Source organism: Tamandua tetradactyla, chromosome 8 (genome assembly GCF_023851605.1).
Source record: "Tamandua tetradactyla isolate mTamTet1 chromosome 8, mTamTet1.pri, whole genome shotgun sequence".
Taxonomy (NCBI): Eukaryota; Metazoa; Chordata; class Mammalia; order Pilosa; family Myrmecophagidae; genus Tamandua; species Tamandua tetradactyla.
In genome coordinates this window covers 107,194,551-107,221,009 of record NC_135334.1, presented here as the reverse complement: position 1 = coordinate 107,221,009, position 26,459 = coordinate 107,194,551, and the positions used below count along the sequence as shown (strand labels likewise).

General features: G+C 34.9%; 1 protein-coding gene across 1 annotated transcript in view; it reads left to right on the top strand.

The window, feature by feature from the left end:
• Window positions 1–26,459, top strand: part of DCDC1 (doublecortin domain containing 1) — a 544,066-nt gene that overhangs the window by 78,743 nt on the left and 438,864 nt on the right. The window contains 1 exon segment of the mRNA XM_077114307.1: window positions 5,393–5,598. Within this exon segment, the coding sequence (XP_076970422.1) occupies window positions 5,393–5,598 (206 nt within the window).

The following is a 26,459-nucleotide window of genomic DNA, read 5'->3' as shown; positions in this document are numbered from 1 at the left end:
GAAATACCCTCTAGGAGATGCCAGAAGCTAAGAGAGCCATTTGAAACCAGAAGCCAGGAGAGAAGGACAGCAGACATCACCACATGACTTCCCATATGATAGAGGAATACAGTGCCAGCTGCCTTTTCTCCAAGAAGGTACCCTCTTGTTGGTACCTTAATTAGGCCATTTTCATGGCCTTAGAATTGCAACTTGTAACTTAATAAATCCCCTTTTAAAAGCCAATCCATTTCTGGTATATTGCATTCTGGCAGCATTAGCAAACTGAAACAGGTACCATGGCAAATCATCTATATCCCTAGGATGTGATCATGGGAGGGAGGGGAAAAGACCTCATTGGAGCAGCCTGCTTGGCTGCAAACAGTGTGTGGACATTTAGGAGGGGTATTATAAAAATCTTCTACCCCAAATTCGTATGTAGATTTGCGAATGTTCCTGTTTGGCAGGGGGCCAGAGTAAGCTAGCCCAAGAGCAGTTACATTGCAGAGAGGCTAATGGTTATGCTAATGTTTGTCTGAGACCAGACAATGATCAGAAATGGAGTGCCGGCTGGGATAAACAATTCTCTGAGTGGCCTAGAGAGGCCCAAGATCAGAGGTTTTCAGTCTTTTCAGCCTTCCCACATTGCCTCTGTCTGAATGCTCTTTCTTGCCCATTCTCTTGCCTCAACTCCTACAACCATTTTTTTGGAGGGATCAGGCTCTTTTGTTCGTTAATAGTTCTTTTTCTATTCCTTGTAGTTAACTGCAAAGTGTATGTATTTATTAACTATTATTGAAAGTAAGGAAATAAAAAAAGAGGCAATGATGTGCCCTGTGGGAAGGTGTGGGGCCACTTGGGGCCATTTGGGGCCAGAAACACCCCTGTCTAATTCTACCACCCAGGATGAGGCTCTGTTTTTTAAATTCTTACAAAGCTACTTGATAGGCCTCAGCCCTAGGAATGATGCCAAAGTTTTACAATGAGAAGGTAATGAAAAGAAGCAAAAAATATAGAAAGCATTTGTTAGCAATGGCAAGTATATGTTCCTTGAGTTTAAAGTGGATTTAGATGACCTGACTTATTGCCTCGCATACCTTACAGTCCCCCCACCATCTGATTGTTGTCTTGTTCCAACCACCCCAGCCTCTGAGACTATTTTTATTCTGTACCAGGACCAAAACTCAGTCTAGAGTCTGCTGAGTAGCTTTAGCAGGTTCTCTGTGCTGCTGTGAAAATCAGATTCTGTTTTTCTTCTTGCCTCTGGATGTAATAATGCTTACCCAGGCCATCAGCTCTCCAATCACATTTCATGGTAGGAAGGCATATGTCCCTAGAGCTGTGGCAATATGTCCCTAGAGAATCACTCCATGTTGCTAATTATGAGAGTCCCTTGGCTTTTTGCCAGACACTCTGATTGGCACTCATATAAGTGGCCTATGGCCCACACTTTGAGAAATGTTGCCCTAAACCTTGCCTTTTTTTCACTTACCCTAATAGCTTTTTTTTTAGGAAAATGGATTTGTACTAAATACATGGAAGATTTTTTCAGTACTCGGGTCTCCAATGCCTACTTTGGAATGGTCTGCTTGGGAGGCCCTGATCTGCCTCCTTCCCACCTCCTTGCTCTATCTCTGGCCGTTAGATCTTCAGTCTCTTCACAAATAGTGCATGCTGACCCTTCATCCCCACTGTTTACTCCACCTGGATTATTCTCCCTATTCTTTGTCTACTCCATTCATCCCCTAAGTTCTACCTCATGTACCTCCTCTGCCGAGCCTTTCTTGACCACTACAAGCTGTGTCAGATGCCTCTACTCAGTGCTCCCCTGGTACACTGTGTACTCCTCCTACTTAGCACCTGCCATAATGTGTGCTGGTTTCCTTTCTTTTCTTCTCAACCAGACCAAGGGCTCTTTGAGGCATTCTCGGTGCACTATCCCTAGCAGGAAGCATATGGGAGGCATTCAGTGCATATTTGTGGAATGAATCATTGTATGAATTAAATGGATGAATAGAGTTAGTAATTACTAAAGCTTCTTTCGACCCCAATCTTTACAGTTTTGAAGCCAATGCACAGCATACATTAGGCCTCTTATTTTTTTATTTTTTACTTCTTCCTATTCTGAGCTGTCTTCCGTGACATATATTCTGGTTTCCCAGTAAATACAATAAGGGACACAATAATGAGAAAACTAGTTAATCATGAGTATTAAAATGTAATTTTTTCTCCAAAATATAGAGAAAACATAAATCAAGTTAATATTTAACTAATGAAATTAGTTATGTTCTGATCTATGTTTGGTATATCATCTTCACATACTTATTGAGCATCTAATATGGGCTGAACACTATTTTAGATGCCGACTATAAGCAGGGAATAAATGTTCACACTGAAAATGTATAATCAACTTTTATTATAAACTTCAAACAAGCTCACTTTTTAACGGTGCACCAGGCACAGGAAGTACAAAGATGAAAATATATTCCATCCCTACAAATGCTCAAAATCTAATGGGTTCACACATACAAAACCAGAGTTCAATAAAATGTGGGTTACAAAGGTGAAGCTATGTGGCTTTAACAGAAATGGCTCAAAGAAATTTTCCTGGAGAAGGTGACACTGAATAGAGAAAGAAGGAACTTAGTCTAGCAAAGAGGGAGAGAAAAAGGCAAAGGTTTAGAGTCAGGAAAGATCAAAGTTCATGCCAGTAGCTTATATGCAGCTCCCTACACACCTACAGGAAGAGATTGTATCAAACTCTTCTGTTGCATTGATTCTCAAACCAAGGGTAAATTTTGCCCTCAGGAGGACATTTGGCAGAGTTAGGGGATATTTTTGGTTATCTTAATTTGAAGGGTGCTACTGGCATCTAGAAGCCAGAGATGCTGCTGAACATTCTACAATGTGCAGGACAGCCCCTGCAACAAAGAATGATCCGGCCCCAAGTATCAATAATTGCTGAGGTTAAGAAACCCTTCTGTCTTGCATCAGGCTATTTTGATTAGTATGTTTCTTTACAAAGGTCTGTAAGCAGAGTCAAAGTGATTTTTAACTTTTTTTAGTTAAAAAAATTTTTAAATTTTTTCTTACATGTCTTTATTTTATTACTTATCTACCCATACACTGGATAAAGGGAGTATCAGTTACAAAGTTTTTACAATCACATGGTTACATGATAAAAGCTGTACAGTTCACAATCATTATCAAAAATTAAGGATGCTGGATTACAGTTCAATAGTTTTGGTATTTCCTTCTGGCTATTCTTATATACTAGAAACCAAAAAGAAATATCTATATGTTGAGTCAGTAGTCATAATCATTTGTTAAATCCTAATTTTTCAGTTACACCTCCTCCCTCTTAATTGATCATTCTCTCAATCTTCAGGAATATCTTGGAAATGATCATTTTAGCTTTTTCATGCTGAAAAGGGGTGTCAGTGTTACGGGGTACAGGAATGAAACTGGTTGATGTTCTTGGAGAGTCTGGTATCTCTGGGTTTCAGGGTTTATCTGGTATTAGAACAATCTGGAAGCCTTAAGTTTCTGAGAAAAAAACTCACTATATAAAACATTTATGGACTCTTAGATAGAGCCCAGAATTTTCTTTATGGTTTTCAGGAATACTGTTGGTTGGGGCTTGGCATACTGTGGCAATTTGCAGTATCTGTCTGAAGCTTGCATAAGAGTAACCCCCAGAATGACCTCTCAACTCTGAAATTTCTTAGCCACTGAAGCTTTATTTTGTTTCATTTCTTTTTCCCCTTTTAGCCAAGAAGCCATTTGCAATCCCTCAATACCAGGGCCAGCTCATTCCTGGGACCCATGTCCCACATTGCCAGGGAGACGTACAACTCTGGTAGTCATGCCCCACATAGGGGAGAGTATACTATGTTTTGTTTTGTTTTAATAAATGGCATACTGCTGTCCTAAAACACAGAAGGCTTTCCACTCTGTCTCCAACACTTGGAGGTTGCAGCAGCGCAGGGTGTGACTTCTGGGTCATCTGAGAGGATCCTGCGAGTGCCCATCGCCTTCTGCTCGAGTTCAGACCTGGCCCTGACAAGGCTCTTCCCTTGCTTCACAGTCCCCGTGCTTTGCGTGCCAGCCCATCCTCACCACAGTGATTTTAACAATATTTTTTCCCTTCTCAAAGGCTTAGTCACATATATGTTCTTGTAATTTCCTAGTTTTCAATTTACTCTGAAGTTTTGCTCATTTTTCTGCCCACTGTATGTATGTGTGTGTGTGTGTGTGAGAGAGAGAGAGACATAGAGAGACAGAGAGAGAGCGAGAAAGGAGGAGCTTTTTAAAATATTTAATACAATTGTTCTGGATTTTGAAAGTTATTTAGAACCACTGGTTTATGCTTCTTATCAATATGAGTAGCTTTTATATAAAATACTATTTTTAGGTCTAAGAGACCATGCTTCTTTCAAGGTAAATGCTAACAGAGAAGAATTATTTGGAAATTTGGGCAAACAAACTATTTTCAGTTCTAGGGGAATAAAATTATGCTCCTCTCTTCAGGACAAATACAGAGAAGATAAAGGACAGATCATTGTATTTCTGTAATTTATGTGAAAAGGATATATTATTTAAAATAAACTGCACAAAATAAATAGATCAGGTGCAAATTATTTATTTATGAAACAAAACCTCTTGCAAAGAAAGGAAAGCTGATGGCAATTTAGTATGCAGTCTGCTACACTCCTGTTCTTACCCTTATATTTTCAAAGTCATACATAGTAATTTAGTTGCTCTCCCATTAATATTAGTGGGAGTTTTGAAACTTAAATTCATGCACACATCTTTGAAAATTTATGGGTCAGAGTAAACTGTTAATGAAAACTTTCATTTTTAGTGAAGAAGTTTGAGTGTCTCACCAAAGATGTCCTAGAAGGCACCTTCACTCCTAGTCACAGGAGAAGAATTATAGTGTAAGGTTACTATTTAGAGGTCATCATCTTAAAGCAACATGGGTAAAAAAACCATATTACGGAGAAAACAGCCCCTTCCCAACCTTAGAAAAACAACAGTTCAGAAAACATATTATTTTCTAGTAAGCAATGGACGTTGGATGCTTTTGATAGGTGAGAAGCCGGGTACATCTCATCAGTGATAGAGGCATGCTAAGGTGAATTTTAATTAGGACTAAATTGTGGTATTACTCTTTCATACTCTGAACATCTGTTCCCTTCAGAAATGATGATTTATGCAGGCTATCAGAGCAGACAGCTTGCTACAGCTTATGTCACGGTTAGTGGGAAGCTGGTGGTAGCATTTCAGAAAACCAGCATCAAAATGGAGACTGGCCAGTGTGTATGATATAAGTAATAGGGGGAGGGGAAGCATGATGTGTCCATTTTTTACTTTGAAGCCAAATATTAAATTCTAAAAAATTATCTTCTAGACCATCTGTTGTTAATGAAGAAAGTAACTTGGACAATGAATGGGCTGATGCTTCCTACTGATGTCAAAAGATGGAAAACCAAGCCTGTTCTTTCTATTAGAATGAAGAAACTTACTGAGAAGACCTCAGTCCGAATTCTGTTTTTAAAGAATGGCATGGGGCAGGATGGGCATGAGATTACAGTGGGAAAGGAGACAATGGAAAAGGTAATCTTGCATTAAATATTACAGTATGAATTAAATTTCAAAGTTTTGATGGCATTTTTTAACTGGCACATGTAGATATTTGTTAGTTTTTTTCCCTTCTAAATATAAATGTCAATAAACTGTGAAATATTAAGACGGCATTATATAGAACTCAAAAATGCAGCTGCTCAGAAGTGTCCTTATTATACTAAGAACATAAATTACATTAGCAAAGCTATGTTATTTCTGGAAATTGACTAATAGAGTTGGTCATTTACCTAGTTAAAAGTTATGTTGACACAGCAGGGAAGAGGAATGGTGTTCTAGTGTATTACAACTTACATTATAAAATACTTACATTAAAGCCAATCTAACCTAGCTTCAAGTCTCAAATGTGCCTGTTTCTGTTTAGAATAGAAATAAGAAGACCTAGAAGTAATCCCAGCCCCTTGAAAGAATAAGCAAAGTCCAAAATAACAAGGAATATTTTAAAGTATCATGTAAATATTAAAAAATAAATATGGGTGGATCTAAGAAAAATCATGCAAACCAAAAAAAAAAAAATGCATTGCTTGTCATATAAATGCATGGTTTTCAGAAGGTATTTGTACTTCCCAGATCATCTTTGATATTACAAAATATGGAGGAACTATTGGGAGTTTGAAAACAAACTTTTTACAGATAAGGATTTTTGAACCAATCTTAAAGCAGCCTAATAATAATAATAATAATTAAATTTATTAAAGATTTATTAGAGAGTCAGCAAAACATAACCACCGTGTCTAGGATTGGCTTCTGGCACCACCATTCACTAGCTGTGAGACTATAGACAATTTAGCTTCTTTGAATCTCAATTTGTGTTTTTGTTATTGTTGAAAAAAGGGGACTTACAATAGTGCCTATCTCAAAGAATTGCCATGAAGATTAAATGTGATATAATGCATGAAGTACAATACTCAGCACTCAGAAATTTCCTGGTAATTGTTTGCTATTCTTTAGGATTGATAAATAAACTTCTGTAATTAAAAAAATGTTTTTCTAACTAATGAAGAACATTAATTATGAAATCAAGGTAGGTGAAAATTACTTTATGTCAGATTATTTTCAAATTGCATATTATTTGAAACAAGTGAATAGTTTACTAGTTATTGGAAATTCTTGTTATGAAAACATCTATCTACTATCTATTTTTTGGGGGTTGTTTTATAACCACAACATGCTCATTTATCTATGAGCTGGGAAACTTGGGTTGTTTCCTTCTTATCTGCAGATTTGCATTATGAGTAAAACAAGGGATATTACACACCAGAGTAAATTGCTAAGGCAAGTTGTAACTTCTTCCCTGGAGATTTTGAAACATTGAAAAGACAGACATGTCTCTTGGATTGTTAAAATGCAGTCATTCTTGGAAACAGAGCTAGATAACCTCTTGAGTTCATTTCAGTTCAATCTTGGTAATCCTATGCCTCAGCGGGAAAATTCAAGTAATATTCACTTCTACAGATTATATGCTCTTAAATGAGAGATTAAATATCAATAAAAATGTCACTGCTATTTTGCTTTTTTGACACTAGAAAGTAATGTATTTAGAACTGGCAGATCAAGGAAGTATTTAGATTTTCTTTTTCTTAAAACTTGTAGAAGTTAAAGAATTTTGACAATGTATACAATTCAGGAGGTGATTTCAGTAATGCATTTGTAAATATTTATCTAACTATAACTTTTTAAAACGAGGTAAAAGAGAACAGGCATCCAAATACTGGTCTTTGGTTGTTGATAAAAACATTATAGAAAGGAAAAAATAAGACCAGCTAATTTTTTGTAAATAAACTTTATAAAATTTGAAAGGCTTATTCATAATCATTGGATAATGCCCTATTTGTAAATTAAATACCAAAAATCAGTGATAGAAGTAAAGGGGTAACATGGTCGTAGGAGGCACACAGGTAATTTTCTCTTTTAATGATAGACTATTAGGAATATTAGGGATTCATAACTATTTTTAGATTATTACTCAATAACACAAAACTGAAGTAGAACATAAATACTAATTTGATGAAGGTTAGCACTGTAGTTTAAGGAGAGAAATATTGTGAATGGGTTGTAAAATAAGGTAGCTAAAATAGAAAAAGTTATCTCTTATTTCAGAATGGAGCCAAAAGCAGAAGGACTACATTATAATTTTTTGTTATTAGAGAAATTAGGAGGTTACAGAACAGTCATACATAAAATACAGGATTCTCATATACCACCCTATTTTTAACACCTTTCATTGGTGTGATACATTTGTTACAGTTGATGAAAACACTTTTTTTTAAATATAAACTTTCTTTTTATTCACTAGTATTTGTTATCACCTTTTAAAGCAGACCAAGATTTGGATACTATATTTCCACTCAAAAACCCAGCTGAGACTTTTCACTGCTTTACAACTGATTAGGCAGGCTTATAATTGTTTTACTCTGAACAGTACTTTGGAAAACAAGCCCTATGGATATTTGCTGCCATGGAGTTGGTTTTTAAACACACTGATTTGTAGAGACCTAGTACATGCAGAATTGTTAACTGTTGGGATGGAAGGTTTAGAAAGTAAATCCTCTGAGATGAAATTCAAGCTGCTAAAGATTTCTCTTTTGAACATCAAGGTATATGCCTTGGAACACACATTTCAGTGACATAAGTTTTGGTCTACTAAGGAATCTGCTTGCTAGTTAAACACGTTAAGACCACAAAGTTGACTTTAGATTACATGCTTCTTACAACAAGCATTAGCTCAATCAGTTAAAATAAGCCAACAAGAAACAAGAAAAAAACGAATAGTTCTGCTTTAGTGCCTAAAGTATCCCACTATCACTCTTTGAAGAAAGAAATATCTTCCCCTTAAGTAGTTGTCCTACCATACAGATTTTTAAGATGTTAACAAAAATAAAAGATAAAAATCCTTCAAAATATATTATTAATGGTAATGAGTCATAAATAATCATATGCATAAATAGGAAATTAAAAGGAAATTCATTTATTTATTTTGGGAGGATAATTAAGAGGTTCAAAATAAGGACTAAAGTGATATATTTCTTTACTAAACTCAGGAATATCAGAACTGTGGCACAACCCTTTCAAACATAACTTAAAATTTCCTTTGTGTGGTTTTAGTAATCATATAGCACTTGCCACTCTGGAATATAGGCTAAACATCCATGGATTGTAAAAGATATAAAGAAGAATTTGTGGGCATGAGATAAAAAGTTAATGGGAAATGAAAAATGCTTGCTGCAGGTGCATAACTTTTTAAAGTTAGCATAATAGTGAGCAAGTCTTATTTTCCCCGAAATATCCCCTGGATTCATTGCCAGAGAAGTTGTATTGAACTGTTCAGATTATTGTATTATCTAGGACAGCATCTTCTTTTTGAAAAACATTCTATTTTATCTGTACTTAATATGATTAAAAAAAATTTTTTTGGCTTGGTTTTCTATGTGCTGTCACTAATAGGCATGAAATTATGGTGGGGAAGAAAAGAATTAAAAAGATAATGATGGGTGGGCAGTAGTGGCTCAGTGGCAGAATTCTCACCTGCCTAGCCAAAGACCTGGGATTAGTTCCCAGTGCCTGCCCATTTAATAAAAAAAGAGAGAGAGAGAAAGAGAAAGAAAATAGATAATGAGGAAATGAGACAAAATAAAGTGTCAATGGCTGAGAGATTCCAAACAGAGTCGAGATGTTATCCTGGAGGTTATTCTTATGCATTGAATAGATATCACCTTTTAAGTTAAGGTGTAACAGAGGCTGGAGGGAACTGCCTGAAAATAGGACTGTGTTCCAGTCAAATAGCCATGTTTCTTGAAGATGATGGTATAATGATATTGCTTTCGCAATGTGACTGTGTGATTGTGAAAACCTTGTGTCTGATACTTCTTTTATCTACCTTATGGCAGATAGAACATATAGATTAAAAATAAATAAATAATAGGGGGAACAAATGTTCAAATAAATTTAGAAGATTGAAATGCTAGTGATCGATGAAAGGGAGGGGTAAGGGGTATGGTATGTATGAATTTTTTTTCCATTTTCTTTTTAATTCTTTTTCTGAATTGATGCAAATGTTCTGAGAAATGATCATGATGATGAATATACAACTATATGATAAAAAGAAGTGCTCATATTGTATGTTGATTGGTTTTATTAATAAAAATTAAAAAAAAAAAGATAACGAGATCAGTGCAGCAGTGGCTCAGTGGCAACAATTCTTGCCTGCCGAGCTGGAGAACCATGTTCGATTCCCAGAGCCTGCCTGTGCAAAAAAAAAAAAAGGTAATGAAATGAAGGCATCAATGAAAAAGACCCTTGGCCCCTTTCTCCAGTTTGAATTTACTGCTCTCTATTGTGGAATCTCCCTTTGCCAACAATCTGGGAATTATCTTTCTCTCTTTCCTTTCTTGGATCCCTCTTTCCTAATTCCTTATTCTTCCTTTTTTTTTTTTTCATTTACTTTCTTACACACATATTCCAGAGGATTCTGAAGAAAGACAATGGGGGAGGTAATTTTTTGAGATCTTGCAAAATCAGTTTTCCGTTTGAATTTTAAAGATGTTGCTCCACTGTCTTTTTGTTTCCAATGTTTCTGTTGAGAAATCTGGTGCTATCCTAGTCCCTTATCTTTATTATCCTTTTAATTTTAACTTTTCCTCTCTAAAAACAGTTAGGATCATCTCTTTGTTCCCATGTTCCAAATATTTTCAAGATGTACTAGACAATCAGGATGTCTTCACAGTCTGAAAAGTCATATCATACTCTTTTGGAAGTTTTCTTGAATTATTTCTTAGACAATATCTTTTCCTCTCCTTTCTTTGTTCTGATTTTTTGGAATGCCTACTATTTAAATTTTGGATCTCATGAACTGAACTTCTAATCTTATTGACTGGGAGAATATCCTGTTTTTTTACTTTTCAAACCAATGAATTTTTCATTTCTGCTCCTGGCACTTTCTCTGCTTCCTCTAAGTACTTGTTTTTTCATCTTTGTCTTTTGCTTTTCTTAACTGTACATTAGTCCTTCACCAACATTTAAAGTAAAGAACTAAAGGCTGATTAAAAGCTCTTTGAGCACAGGTGTGCCTTACTGAAGAATATGCTTCATGGTGAGTGTTCTTTGTGTCTGTGTGTGTGGGGGGGTCCCTAATTGTCGGTGTCTGTAGGTCTTTTCTTTAGAACTGAATCTGTTTCACCAGGTAGAATTGCCATTCTGAGCATTCTAGTAGCCAAATGGAGGAGGATAGGGTTACACTTTCACTATGTAGACTTTCATTTAATTCCCTTCTGAAAAGATTCCCCACCGAAAAGTAAGCTGCCCTTATCTCAGCTCTTGGCCTGGTGGGTTTCTCTGGTGTACCCTATCCAGAAAACAAATCTCCTGTCTTCTCCCCTAATGGCAGAGGTGTAGGTTGCCTAGATGCTTGGTATGGAGGAAAGGGTCTGGGGATTTAACTACTTTTTATAGAAATAGTTAACCTGTTTACAGCCCCACATTTAGAGGTACCTGATGACTCACATTTCTGAGCTTTTCTGGGATTCTGCAATACAAATCATGTTTCTACTAGTTTAAGTTTCAACACCTCTGCTCTGCTGAATCATTTGCCACTTAAATATCTTCTCTCTTGCATCCAGAATTTGTGTTACTATAGACTCCTTTCTTGGTCTTTTTTCTTATTTAAAAAAATGATGTGTCAATGTTTTATTTAATATTAATAAAGCAGGATTTTTTATATTAAAAAATAAATAATTCAAGTTTCTTCTTCTCACCCCAATAGATTGTTTTGCCCAATTTCTAGAATTTACACACTCTGCTTTAGAAAACATAGTTCAAGCCGCTTAAATGAGAAGAAAATATTTCCTTTAGTTAGCTAGAGGCTTCATACTTACTGTAGGCAAATGGCCTGCAGTGTTTCTTAAAGTATGGCCCACAGAACACCTGCATCAGAATAATCTGGGCTATGTGTTAAAAATAGAGCCTCCTGGGCTCCTCTCTAAGCCTACTAAATTAAGGATTTCTTGAGCATGTGGGTCTGAGGATCTACATTTCAACAAATGTCCTCTGATGATTTCTAACCCCACTAAAATTTGAGAACTGTTGCTTGGGTGTTATAAAACTTCATTGATAGTCATGTTCACACACTTCTTTCTTTTTTCATTCTCCTGCACTTCTCAGGTAGCTATGAGAAAGAAAATTAATTGTGGGGTAGAGAAAAGAATATATGGGAAATTTTAATGCTAGTTGCTTGATTAGAATTATGCAGGGAGTTCATAAATCAGGAAGAGGAAAACATACACAAGGGAGCATGAAGGGAATAATTGTTGTACAGCAAACCTATCTTAGAAAAAAATAAATATTTCCTTAATATTTGTATGTAAACATATTTCATTAAAGTTACTTTTCCCTGTTATTAATGAAAATCCAGTAAGTACTGAGGGAATTATTCATATATTACTTTCAAGATACAGTAAATAATGGACTTTAACAGATGTTTTAAAACCAGAGGAAAATCCAGGCTTTGAAATAATGTTAACCATTTGCCAATCTGAAAATTAACTCAATAAACCTAACGACAAAATCTTTAAGAAAATTTTCAAGTTTAAAAAAGGCTCAGTTCAATAAAAAGAAAATGCAACGTAATAGCATGATTTTGGAATATTCATCCACAAATCAGTAGGTATAACAGCAGAGATTTTTCCAGTAGTTTGGATAAAATAAATTAGAGAACATTTTAAGAAATTTAGAAATGGAGCACCTGGAGTAGCAAAATTTGATTAAGGATGCTCAGCATGGATTTAGACAGGGGAGGTCATGCATAATCAGTATGTTGGAAGTTCTTTAAAGAGCTTTTCATGAAATATGAGGAAAGACTATTGATACTTATTATTATTATTTAAAAAATTAGTCTAATGTTTACACCAGAGATTATCTGATTTTTTAAAAATATGAAAGCTGTTTTTAAAAAAATATGAAACTTGATAATATAGTTCATTCTCAAGAGGCCATGGTAGCTAATTGTCTTCTCATTATTTAATGTGAATTTCTATGGATATACAGTTGAATTGTCTTAAAACATTATAAATGATTATTCAGTAGTCAGAATCTTTTTCTTGAATGAATTTCCAAGTTAAACAAAATGTGAATGTCTTCAATTAAAATAAAAACAAATGAGAATTTTCAGTTTTATGATTTATTTATTTTACTGCTGTTAAGTACAATCCCTACGTTAATTGGCAAAACATAAACATGATGTTTGTTAACTCTGAAAAAGAAAAATTTATTTCTTTTATTAAAGTTGTTTTATATATAACATTTTATATTTTAACACATTTTAATTGCTAGGGACATATAAATGGTTAAATCAAAGAGTTTATTAGTTTCCATGTGTGCTTTACCATTAATGTATCTTTTATGAACTTTACTTGGGTGCTAGACATAGAAGCATAGAACTTTAATCTAAATATCTGAACTGGACAAAATATATGAAGCAAATGTTTTCAGACATTGACAAAAAGCAGTGCTCGATTATAATGCCTGAAAGAAGGGGTAAAATTAAGGTGAGTGCTACAATTTTACCAGCTTCCTACTTGGAGTGAAATTTCAGACCATGGTATAGGGAGAGGCCTCTACAAGCTGAGGAAACAGAGATGAAAGTTCAGGGAGACAGAGATGGTTGGAATTTGCAGGGTAATGCCAAAAAAAAAAAAAAAAAAAAGAGGGAACACTTTGGAGGTTAGTTTCCTAAATTTGCATGGACGTTCCCTTGTTTCTTTGGCTGACTATTAAATTGCTAATGCATAGGTGAACTCCACAAGATCTGGCACAATAATTACCAGGGAAAGAACAATGGGGAAGTATAAGGGGGAAAAACATGGAAATATGCATAGGGTAGGGAGACATTCACCTTCTAACCCATCAGAGAGGTCTTTTTGAACATGTGGGACATGCATGAAAATCCTAGAAAAGGTCACCCACAACTAAGAGAAATAGATTGCCAAATAGAATGCATGGGAAAAGTACATTTATAAAATTATTATAATTATGTTCAAGGAATTTTAAAAAATACATGAACATGATGCGAAGAGGAATGGAAACTAAAAATAGAACAAATGGAACTTCTAGAGCTGAAAAATACAATATCTGAAATGAAAGAGATCACTGGATGGGCTTAACAGCAGGTTAGACATTACAGAAGAAAATATGAATGAACTTCAAGACATGGAAATAAAGACTATCCAAACTGAAGCACACAGAAGGAAAAGGAAAAGACTGAAAGAAAGACCGATTCTCAGTGTCCTGTGAGATAATATCAAGCAGTTTGAAATATGTACCATTGGAGGCCTAGGAAGGGGGAATGGGTGGTATAGTGTAAGAAATTATGGTCAAATATTTTTTCTGAAATTCATGAGAAATAACTCATAGGTCCAAGAAGTTCAGTGAACCGCTAGCAAGAAGAAAACCAGATAATGACATGTAGACCACATTGCTGTAAACAATGAAAAAGAAAAAAGCTGAGAAGCATCCACAGAAAAAAATACACATTAATTACAGAGGTACAAAGAAGAATGCAAGCTGACTTCTTATAGAAAAAATGCAAGGCATTTTTTAAAGATACAGAACAGTATCTTTAAAGTGCTAAAAAATTTTGGTCACCTTAGAATATTATAGACAGTCAAAATATCCTTCAAAAGTGAAGATAAAATACATTCTTGGCCGAACAAAAGTGGAGAGAATTTGTTTCCACTGGATTGACACTATAAAAAATGTTAAAGTAAGTTCTTCACTGAAAGAAAATTATATCAGAAACAAATTTGCATTGCACAAAGGAATTATTTTAAATGTACATGAAACATTCACCAAGATAGATATTTTTGGCCATTAAAAAGTCAAAATTTATTTGATATGTTCTCTGACAGAATTAAATTAGAAATGAATATTATATGGTATCAAAACACTGTCTAGATATATGGATGTTAACAGCACAGTTCTAAATAGCACATGAATTAAAGAAGAGATATTGGGGCAATTAGTGAATATATAAAATAGAATGAAAATGAAAACATAATCTCTCAAATTTGTGGGATGAAGCTAAAGTAGTATTTAGATAAATACTTATATTTAAAAGGAAGAAATGTTTAAAATCACTGATCAAGGATTTCATCTTTAAGGAGCTAGAAAAATGGCACATTTTTACCCACAGTAAGAAGAAGGAAGGATACAATAAAGAGTGAAATCAATAGAAGAGAAAATGTACAAACAATGGAGAAAATCTCTAAAAACAGAGGTTGGTTTTTTAAAAGCCACAGTTTAATTGACAATCCCTGTGTCTGTGAAAGAAATTGAATTTATAATTAAACACTTTCCCACAGACAAAACTCCAGTCCAAATGATGGTGGCAAATTCTGTCAAACTTAGAGGAGGAAATAATGTCAATTGTAAACAAACTCTTTTAGTTACTAGAGAAAGAGGAATAATTTCCCCTCTCACTCGATAAGACTAGTTTTACAAAGACATTATCAGAACAGACTATCCCTCCGGTCACAGATGCAAAACTGAATATTTCCCCTGATACTCAGACATACCAATATCCCCCTGATCATAGAATAGTAACAATGTATAAAAAGGGTAATAGATCAATAAAAAGGTTTTGTCTTCATGAATACAAAATCAGCTTAACATTAAAAAATTAATTTAATGCATCACTTTAAGAGAATACAGTAGAAAACCATATGTTCTTCTCAGTAGAGATAGGAAAAGAATTTGACAAAAGTTATTATTCATGAACAACAACAACAAAAAGCTTATAGCAAACTTGGAATAGAAAGGGAACTTCTTCAATCTGACCAAGAATGTGTACTAAACACTGACTTAACTTCATACTTAATAATGAAAGACTGAATTGTTTCTCCCTGAGATTAGGAACAAGGCAAATATGTCCTCTCTACTACCGTTTCAACTTGAAGGTCTTATCCAGTGTAATAAGGCAAAGGAAAAAGAAATAAAAAATATACAAGTTGGAAAGCAAGAAGTAAAACTATCTTATTTGTACATTATATTATCATGAATATAAAAATCCTTAGGAAACTGCATAAAAGCTACTAAAACTAAGGAATAAATTCAGCAAGATTTCAAGTTAAAAGGTCAGTAAACAATCAGTTACAACTCTGTGTACTAACAATGAATAATTAGAAAATGAAAATTTAAAATATTACGTACACTAGCACCCAAAGACATGGAATAATTAGGTATTCATTTTACAAAATATGTGCAAGATCTGTACAGTGAAAATAACAAATCATTGCTGGGAGAAATTAAAGAAGGCCCAAATGAATAGTGAGATATATCATGTTCATGGTTTGGAAGATAGAATATTATTTAGATGCCAGTTCTGTGCAAATAGATCTATAGGGTATATACACCATGCATCAAAATTCCAGCAGGCATTTTTTTTTTTTAGAAATCAGCATCTCATTTATAAAATGTTACAGATGTGAAGGAATTGGAATAGACATTATAGTTTTGAAAAAGAACAAATTATGAGGACTTACACTGTATTGTTTCAACACTCACTTTTAAGTTAAAGTGATTATGATAGCATGGTATTGGTAGAAGAATACACATAAAGAGTAATAGAACAAAATAGAGTTAAGAAATAGACCCACATATATATGGGCAAGTAATTCTTGACACAGGGGCCATAGTAATTCAATAAGAAAAGGACTTTTTTTTTACAAATGTTACTGATACAAGTCTGTGTGATAACAAATTATATCAACACCTACCTCATACTAGTCTCAAAAATTAATTTAAAATCCATCATAGATCTATCATAAAATATAATGCTATAGTAGTTATTGGAGCAAACTTGGGATAGGCAAAGATTTCTTAGCTAGGATGCAAAAAAGTATGAACCAAATAAAAGGAGATTAAATGTATTTTATTCTAATTAAAAAAAAGCTTCTGCTCTTCAAAAGACATCCTTAATTGAATGAAAAGGCAAGCCACAGACTGGGAGAAAATATGCAAAATGCATGTGTTTGACAAAAAAACTTATATTCAGACTATAAATATCTTTTATAACTCAATAATAGTAAGACCAACAACTCAGTTTAAAAAGTCCCAAATATTTGAACAAACACTTTACTAAACAAGATATAGAACTTTCCCATAAGCACATGCAGTTTCTCAACATTACTGATCATCAAAGAAATGTAAATTAAATCCACAACGAGTTACCACTGTATACATACTAGAATGGCTAAAATTAAAAAGACTGACAATACTAAGTGTTCCTGAAAATATGGAGCAAGTGGAACTCTTTTACACATACTAATGAGAATACAAAATTATACTGCCACTTTGAAAAATAGTTTCTTGTAAAGTTAAAATACCATACAATCTAGAATCCCATTCCTAGACATTTACCCAAGAGAAATAACATTTGTCAACCCAAAACTGCTAAGTGAATGTTCATAGTAGCTTTATTCATGATATCCCCAAACTAGAAACAAACTAGAAGTCCATTAATAGGTGGCTGGATAAACAAACTGTGATATATCCATACCGAAGAACACCGTTTAGCCACTTTCATTGTGATAAATGAAAGAAGCCAGATACAAAATATTACGTGCTGTATGATTCCTTTTATGTGAAATTGTAAAACAGACAAAACTATTCTCTAGTGACAGAAAGCAGACCAATGGTTCCTGGGGACAGGAGTAAGACATTATGATTGACTGGGAAGAAGCATGAGAAATTTGGTGATGGTAGGGGGAAGCAATGGAAATATTCTATGTCTTGAGTGTGGAGGTTGTTACACAAATGTAAACATTTTTCTACCTTCATGGAACTGTACACTTAAAATAGGTGCAGCTTATTTTGTGTAAATTAAGTATCAATACAGTAGATTTTAAAAACACACAAAAATAATGTGATTAGAATTATAAAATTTTTAGAAGTAGTATGATCCATTTAGCTGTTCTTAAGTAGAGACCAGTTGAGGATAACATATCTAAGCAGGAGTCTGTATTAATAGATTACTTCCATGGTTATCAGTTTCTCACTCATACTTTAATACTAAAAGCCAGAAAATACCTAAATTGCAAGTTCACAAAATAAAATTGCTTTAAAAGTCATAGTCATAGTCATTACTAGTAAGAGCAAATAACTACCTTTGGCATGCACCGTATCATCTACTTTTAGGAAAACAAGATTAATAGACCAGTAAATTGATACATTGATTTATTCAGAAAAGCACCCTTCAGCTACTTATAAGATGGTTACACATTCAGCTCAATCTCCTGGCACCTTCAAGTTAAAAATTATAATCGTAATTTTTATTACAAGTCATTGCAAGATGTTGGCCTCAGCAGAGATTTATGTCAAGTGCATTTTATTACATTTTAATTCTTTGAAAATTTGTTATTTATTTGACAGTCTTAAAGTTAGCAAAAAAAGATCTGTTAAATTCCATCTCTGAAAAGTTCATGATAAATTGTTGTTCTCTTCTATTGGTAAGTACAATTAACTGTCAAAGAAGAAGTAATATTTTTGGTTATTTGAAGTATTAACTTCATAATAATCCATTCATTTTCAGTTTTAAAGAGTTCATTTTAAAGAATTAAAATTTTTAAATTTAAAGTCTGTTTTCTGGGTTCTTAATTAAGTGGTTTGCTACCTTGGTTTATAGAATGAATTATATTGTAATCTTTTTGTTGTATAAATAGTCACAGAGTTAGCTGAAACAATTTTTATCATTTGAGGAATGTGGTACAAAAAAATTTTTTTTTCTATCAGGATGACTTTAGCTGCAAATAACAAAAGAACCCTGATTGAGATATACAAGCAAAAAAGGAATTCAGAAATACAGAGATAGGGCAGCTCCAAGCATAGTATGAGAGAATTCCAGCTGTGTTCTCTACTATTTTCAGGAATTTTTGCACTTTTATATCCTGGTCACAAGATGGCTGCCATACAGGCCGGTACAACTCTTATGTTTAGAGGCAGAAAATGACCATCTCTTACCTATGAGTGAAGAAGCCTTTTCCAGAAACCTTTTTTCATTTATCAGTGGCCAAACTGCATTATATGTCTACCCCCAAACCATTCACAGGTAAGGGACATGCAACCACCATAATTGGTTTACACCAATAATTTTAGCCTCCTTTAAGTCAAAAAGAGGAAGGGTGGATCTCTACTCAAACTTAGGGCCACAGTGATTGGGGGGAAATGGACATTGGGTAGGAAAACAACTCTATCACTACAAATGTGAAAGGTTTTCTTATTTTTTTTTCCTATGCACAGTACCAGATCAACGCTCTGTTAGTAAAAAGAATGAGTTTTATTTGAAAAAAATTTTTGGAATTATATATGTTTAATTTACATAATTAATTTAGCATATATTGTAAAAATCTGTTCAGAAATTATATTTGCTAGGTTTATCAGACTTTTACTAATATGAACCCATTATGGAATGATTTTAAATTATAAATAATATGTATTAACTTTCATTTATTTATTAATTCAAAATATTTTTATGACATTTATGTCTGCCAAGCCCTGGCAGTAGTTCCCAAAACCAACCTTGGCCCTGCTGTTATGGAACTTTCAGTTTAGTGATAGAAAAGGACATTTGCAAATGGTCGTATTGTTGAATGTGGAGTGAATGACAGAGGGAAGGTTTCTGGGAAGAAATAATATTTGAGTTGAGATTTGAAGGATAAGCAGGATTTATATGTGTGTATTTTCAGGCATTAAAGGTGGGGAACCATTTTAAGCAGAAGGCATAGAGCCCTATGTGGCAGAGCCCGTAGGGTGAATTCCAGGAGTTGAAAGGTCAATTTGTGAAGAGGAGCATGGCCTTGTAGGAATTCTTACATATTTTTGTCTTTTTTTCTGTCTTAAGAGGAGTGGGAAGTCATTGAAAGGGGGTTAACTAACCTTCAATAGGTAAATAGAAGTTAAACAGATTTATGTTTTTGAAGAAATTACTTTGATGCTTGGTGAAGAACAGATTGGATGTAGCCACATGAGATGAAAAGACACTCTTATTTAACTATTTTTTTAATTAAAAAAAATTTTTTTTAAATAACGACATATAAGCACGTACATTCTTTTTTTTTTGGATTTTTTTTTAATTAATTAAAAAAAGAATTAACAAAACAATTAGAAATCATTCCAATCTACCTGTACAATCAGTAATTCTTAATAACATCACATAGTTGCATATTCATCATTTCTTAGTACATTTGCATCGATTTAGAAAAAGAAATAAAAAGACAACAGAATAAGAATTAAAACAATAATAGAAAGAAAAAGAAAAAAAAAACAAAAAAAACCTATACCTCACATGCAGCTTCATTCAGTGTTTTAACATAATTGCATTACAATTGGGTAGTATTGTGCTGTCCATTTCTGAGTTTTTATATCCAGTCCCGTTGTACAGTCTGTATCCCTTCAGCTCCAATTATCCCTTCTCTTTTTTTTTTTTAATTAACGGAAAAAAAGAAATTAACCCAACATTTAGAGATCATACCATTCTACATATGCAATCATTAATTCTTAACATCATCACATAGATGCATGATCATCATTTCTTAGTACATTTGCATTGGTTTAGAAGAACTAGCAACATAACTGAAAAAGATATAGAATGTTAATATAGAGAAAAAAATAAAAGTAACAATAGTAAAATCAAAACAAAACAAAACAAAACAAAACAAAAACCTATAGCTCAGATGCAGCTTCATTCAGTGTTTTAACATGATTACTTTACAATTAGGTATTATTGTGCTGTCCATTTCTGAGTTTTTGTATCTAGTCCTGTTACACCGTCTGTATCCCTTCAACTCCAATTGGCCATTATCTTACCCTGTTTCTACCTCCTGCTGGACTCTGTTATCAAGGACATATTCCAAATTTATTCTCGAATGTCTGTTCACATCAGTGGGACCATACAGTATTTGTCCTTTAGTTTTTGGCTAGACTGACTCAGCATAATGTTCTCTAGGTCCATCCATGTTATTACATGCTTCATAAGTTTATCCTGTCTTAAAGCTGCATAGTATTCCATCGTATGTATATACCACAGTTTGTTTAGCCACTCTTCTGTTGATGGAGATTTCGGCTGTTTCCATCTCTTTGCAATTGTAAATAACGCTGCTATAAACATTGGTGTGCAAATGTCCGTTTGTGTCTTTGCCCTTAAGTCCTTTGAGTATATTCCCAGCAATGGTATTGCTGGGTCGTATGGCAATTCTATATTCAGCTTTTTGAGGAACCGCCAAACTGCCTTCCACAGTGGTTGCACCCTTTGACATTCCCACCAACAGTGGATAAGTGTGCCTCTTTCTCCGCATCCTCTCCAGCACTTGTCATTTTCTGTTTTGTTGATAATGGCCATTCTAGTGGGTGTGAGATGATATCTCATTGTGGTTTTGATTTGCATTTCTCTAATGGCCAGGGACATTGAGCATCTCTTCATGCGCCTTTTGGCCATTTGTATTTCCTCTTCTGATAGGTGTCTGTTCAAGTCTTTTTCCCATTTTGTAATTGGGTCGGCAGTCTCTTTGTTGTTGAGATGAACAATCTCTTTATAAATTCTGGATACTAGACCTTTATCTGATATATCATTTCCAAATATTGTCTCCCATTGTGAAGGCTGTCTTTCTACTTTCTTGATGAAGTTCTTTGATGCACAAAAGTGTTTAATTTTGAGGAGCTCCCATTTATTTATTTCCTTCTTCAGTGCTCTTGCTTTAGGTTTAAGGTCCATAAAACCGCCTCCAGTTGTAAGATCCATAAGATATCTCCCAACATTTTCCTCTAACTGTTTTATGGTCTTAGACCTAATGTTTAGATCTTTGATCCATTTTGAGTTAACTTTTGTATAGGGTGTGAGAGATGGGTCTTCTTTCATTCTTTTGCATATGGATATCCAGTTCTCTAGGCACCATTTATTGAAGAGACTGCTCTGTCCCAGGTGAGTTGGATTGACTGCCTTATCAAAGATCAATAGTCCACAGATGAGAGGCTCTATATCTTAACACTCTATTTGAGTCCATTGGTCAGTATATCTGTCTTTATGCCAGTACCATGCTGTTTTGACCACTGTAGCTTCGTAATGTGCCTTAGAGTCAGGTAGCGAGAGACCTCCGTCTTCATTTTTCTTTCTCAGGATACTTTTAGCTATTTGGAGCACCCTGCCCTTCCAGATAAATTTGGTTATTGGTTTTTCTACTTCTGAAAAGTAAGTTTTGGGGATTCTAATTGGTATTGCATTGAATCTGTAAATCAGTTTAGGTAGAATTGACATCTTAACTATATTTAGTCTTCTACTCTTAGTTAACTATTGCACAAGTCCCAGTGACAGATCATAATTGCTTGCACTAGGGGGTATCATGGAAACAGAAAAGTGGGTGGATCTGAAAGATATTTAGAAGATAAAGCCAACAGTCCTTGATAACAGTTTAGATACATAAAGTGAGGGAAGGTGAAGTGTGCAGGATGTTAAGGATGAGTTTGAGGTTTCTGGTTTGTACATCTGGATGAATGGAGGTTCCTTTCACTGAGACAGTGAATGCTGGAAGAGGGCTAGGCTTGATGGAGAAGAGCAGGAATTTGTTATGGATATGTCAATTTTGAGGGATCTTCAACTTTTCAAGCTGAGATATTTAATAGGAATTATGCAATCTGGTGCTCAGAAGAGAGACTATGGATGGACATATCAGTTTTGGAGTTATCGGTATATGTAAAAAAAGATGAAACTTTGGGACATTGATGAGATTGCCTTAAGAGAGAATATACAGTGGGGCAAGAAGAGGGCTGATCTTGAACAACTCTCAAGAATGAGTAGAGGAGGATAAGCCTATGAGAAAAATCAATGCCAAAAATGTGAGAGAAAAATCATTGGATTATCATATCTCCAAATTCAAAGGAAAAGGTGCTTAAATAAAGAAGTGATCAAATGCTGCTCAAAGGTTGAAATAGATGAGAATTAAGAAGATGCCCTTCGAGTTTGTCAATGCAGCAAGTCAGTAATCTTTGTTAGAATTTTTGGTAAATGGAAAGAAAGGCAGTCAGGAGTGGCCTGAAAATGAACAGAAAGTAAGAAAATAGAAGCAGAGATTATGGGCAAATATTTTATAAGATTTAGTCATGAAGGGGAGGAATAGCTGGAGGGAGATATGGGGTCAGATGGGATTTCATTTTTAGATAGGAAAAATTTGAGCACGTTTAAGCACAGGTGGGAAAAATCCAGTTAAGCAGTGGTTGAATATACATGAAAGAGAAATGATGAGTGTGTGTGTGTGCTTGTGTGTGTATCTTTAGAAGCTGAGATATATTGGCCTGAGATGGAAGAAGGGAAACATGTAATAATATATCTTGTGGGAACAGGAGAAGATGTGTACAGAAGTAAATTAAGCTTGCAGTCTTGATAGAGGATGAGGTTTGAGGTCACATCATCTGCTGAAAGTGAAGAAGGAAATAGAGAAGAGACTGGATGAAACTGAACAGAGTGGAAATGGTTTGAAATTCTCATTGTGGAGAGTGGGGGAAAGATTTGGCAATGAATTAGAAGTGATTGGGCAGTTTTGAGGGTTCATGGAGGTTGATAATGCTGAATAATAGTAATGCTGATGTACTCAGCTGTATGACTTTCTCTCTTTTTTGTTTGTTTTACATGGGCAGGCACCGGGAATCGAACCCGGGTCCTCTGGCTTGGCAGGCAAGCATTCTTACCTGCTGAGCCACCGTGGCCTGCCCAGTATGACTTTCTCTTGTAGCACCAAGCTTCTGGATGTGCACACAGAGAAAGTGGAAAATAAGAACCACCCTGAGTTAGGATTTTGCAAGCTATGCATGCCAAAAAACTATACATGAATGAGAAAGACGGACTAGAGTGAGAGAAGATGGTGTGCTTAAATGCCAGGGTCTTCAAGGGAAGAGGTTTTGTTTGCTTGTTTCTTCAATAAGAGAACTGGGGACTAACAGTGTTGGAACAGTAAATGTTAAGTAACACCACCTCCCGAACTTCGGACCATGTGATAAATAAGAGAATTAAAACCCACTACTTGAGAAGGCTCTGGGGGAAATTAGTGAACTCTGGGGAAAGTCTGTTTATTTTTTTAAAGAAGTTGAGGGTCTGGTCAAGTTTGTTGATCAGGTGAAATATTTCCAGAGTATACAATAGGAAGGGTTTGGAAGGAGTTGGGGCTAGTGTATTTGGGACAAGAAAATGTAGAACTTTTATGTGGATGATGATGCAATAGACTAGAGGTGGGCAAATTTTTTCAGTAAGAGACCAGATAGTTCATATTTTCAGTTTTGTAGTCCATAAAGTCTCTGTCACAACTATTCAACTCTGTCATCTTAGTGTGAGAGCAGCCATAGAAAATATGTAAATGAACAATAAAACTCTGCATATGAATTTTATATAATTTTCACATATCACAAAGTATTCTTCCTTTGGTGATTTTTTCTTTAACAATCAAAAAAGCCATTTTTAGCATGCAGGTCATACAAAACCAACTGGTGGGTGAAACTAACCTATAGCCATAGTTTGATGATTCCTGTGGTAGTGGAACTTTTGAGGGGAGTATGTTGGGGGTTATAAATCGAGACTTAGACAACTAGGTCTTGACTCATAAAAACATGTTAAAAGGTATCAAGTTTTTCTGTCTTTGAGGGCAGATACTGTTAGGCCTGATGGCTTGTTGACTTGACTCAGTTGGCTTGTGGTGACATTGATCTAAGCATACATTCTCACCTGGCTGGGATAGTAGCAAATCAAACCCAGAGCTTGTAGACTGTGTACCCATGTGTTCTAGTTTGCTGGCTGCCAGAATGTAACACACCAGAGACAGATTGGCTTTTAATAAAAGGGGATTTATTCCATTAGTTCTTCAGAGGAAAGGTAGCTAACTTTCAACTGAGGTTCTTTCTTACGTGGGAAGGCACAGGGTGATCTCTGCTGGCCTTCTCTTCAGGCCTCTGGATTCCAACAACTTTCCCCAGGGTGATTCCTTTCTGCATCTCCAAAGGCCTGGGCTGAGCTGCGAGTGCTGAGATGAGGTATGCTGAGCTGCTTGGGCTGTGCTATATTGAGCTCTCTCATTTAAGCACCAGCCAATTAAGTCAAACATCATTCATTGCAGCAGGCATGCCTCTTAGCCGACTGCAGATATAATCAGCAACAGATGAGGTTCACATGCCATTGGCTCATGTCCACGGCAATATAACTAGGCACCTTTACCTGGCCAAGTTGACAACTGGATCTTTCTACCACACCATGTGAGTTTGGGTTGTAGCCACCCCGGAGTTACACACTCCACTCCACTTGTGCCTGGGAGTGGAGGTGAGCCCCCAAAAGGTAAATAAATAAATACACTGAAAAAAATTTAAGGAAAATCTCTCCCCAAGTGCTTATCAAGAAGTTTCTGGGTTTATGGCATGGTGGTCTTAAATTTCAGAAGCAGAAGAGTTCTCTTCAGGCTAACTTAAAATAAATTAATAAAGTGTGAACTTGTAGAATTAATATTTTAACAAGTTTAACAGGTACAGATTAGTGGAAATGGTATTTTAATTAACCTTGATACTTCAGTAGGATAGCACAGTTAAATATTTTTCAACTGTGAATTATGAGAATGACCTTACAAGTAGAGGCTTCATTTCAGAGCTTCTGACCTAAAAACATATATAAATACTAGTTTGTACCATTGATAATTTACTCTGAGAAAATGATTCAAAAGGTTGACATTACTTAAGCACTGCAAAATCTTTTGTCCTGAAAGTAGGAGAGAATGACAGTGATGTTATGCATTATTAATTTACAGTGTTTGATTGTCTAAGTGGGTTTTTAAACTCATTTAACTCTTCAAATCTTGCTTGTAAAATGATTTATTTTTACTGATGCATCAGTAAAAAAAGAATAAGAAAAGAGTGGGAAAGGAATAGAATTTTATTCAGCTGTTTTTCTTCAGATTCAAAGGTAGCAATATTTGAAATAATTTTAAAAATCATTGAAATTTGTGTGAAGTAAAAAAGACTGTCTTTTAAATAACTCCTATCTGACTTAGTTTAATTGGTAAATTATAACATTGGAGGCTACTGAAAGCATTTAAATTTTTACTAGTAGGGAATATAACTTGTACCAAAAGACTTCATTACATTTTTAAAGAGTTGATTTATAATTTTAAGAAATTGAGAGCTTAACACAAAGAAAGGATAAAGAAAGAAGGTAAGGAACCTAAGGAGGAGGCTGTGTCTACTTAGGGTCCATTGAACCAACTGTAGACTATTAATAGTATTCAGAGATGATTGGCTGAGGAGGATTTTAAACTGGATTATCCCTCTTGAGTAATTCTGTCAATGAGGGGTGGTGGTCGTTGTGGTGAAAGCATAATCTTTGGGCACAAAGGCACACAGAAAAAAGTGACCCATGGGAAAATTTTGCTAGTCTGAATCCAACTATGTTAATTACTTATAATTTGGTATTTAAAAAACAAAGCAAGCAAGCAAACAACAACAAAATGAAGGAGAGAGAGAGAGAAGTCCTGTGCCAATGTCAGTCAAGTTATTTTCCATCTCAAGCCACAGACAAAATTTCAGTGTGTTATTGCCGTCCTCTGATAGCTTCTCGCTTATATTTTGAGCATTGTTTTCTCAGCATCTTTAGGAAAGGTTTTATTCCATGGGATAGGATTCCCTGGTGAGTTTATGAAGAGTATCCAATAAAGACATTGGCCAAAGGGAGTGACAAGGAAGGCAGGAAAAGTAATGTGCAGAAAGTTACCGGGGTTATTCCCTTGTTTTATTTGTTGCCAAGGACAAGTCCCTGCCACTAGCAAAGAGGC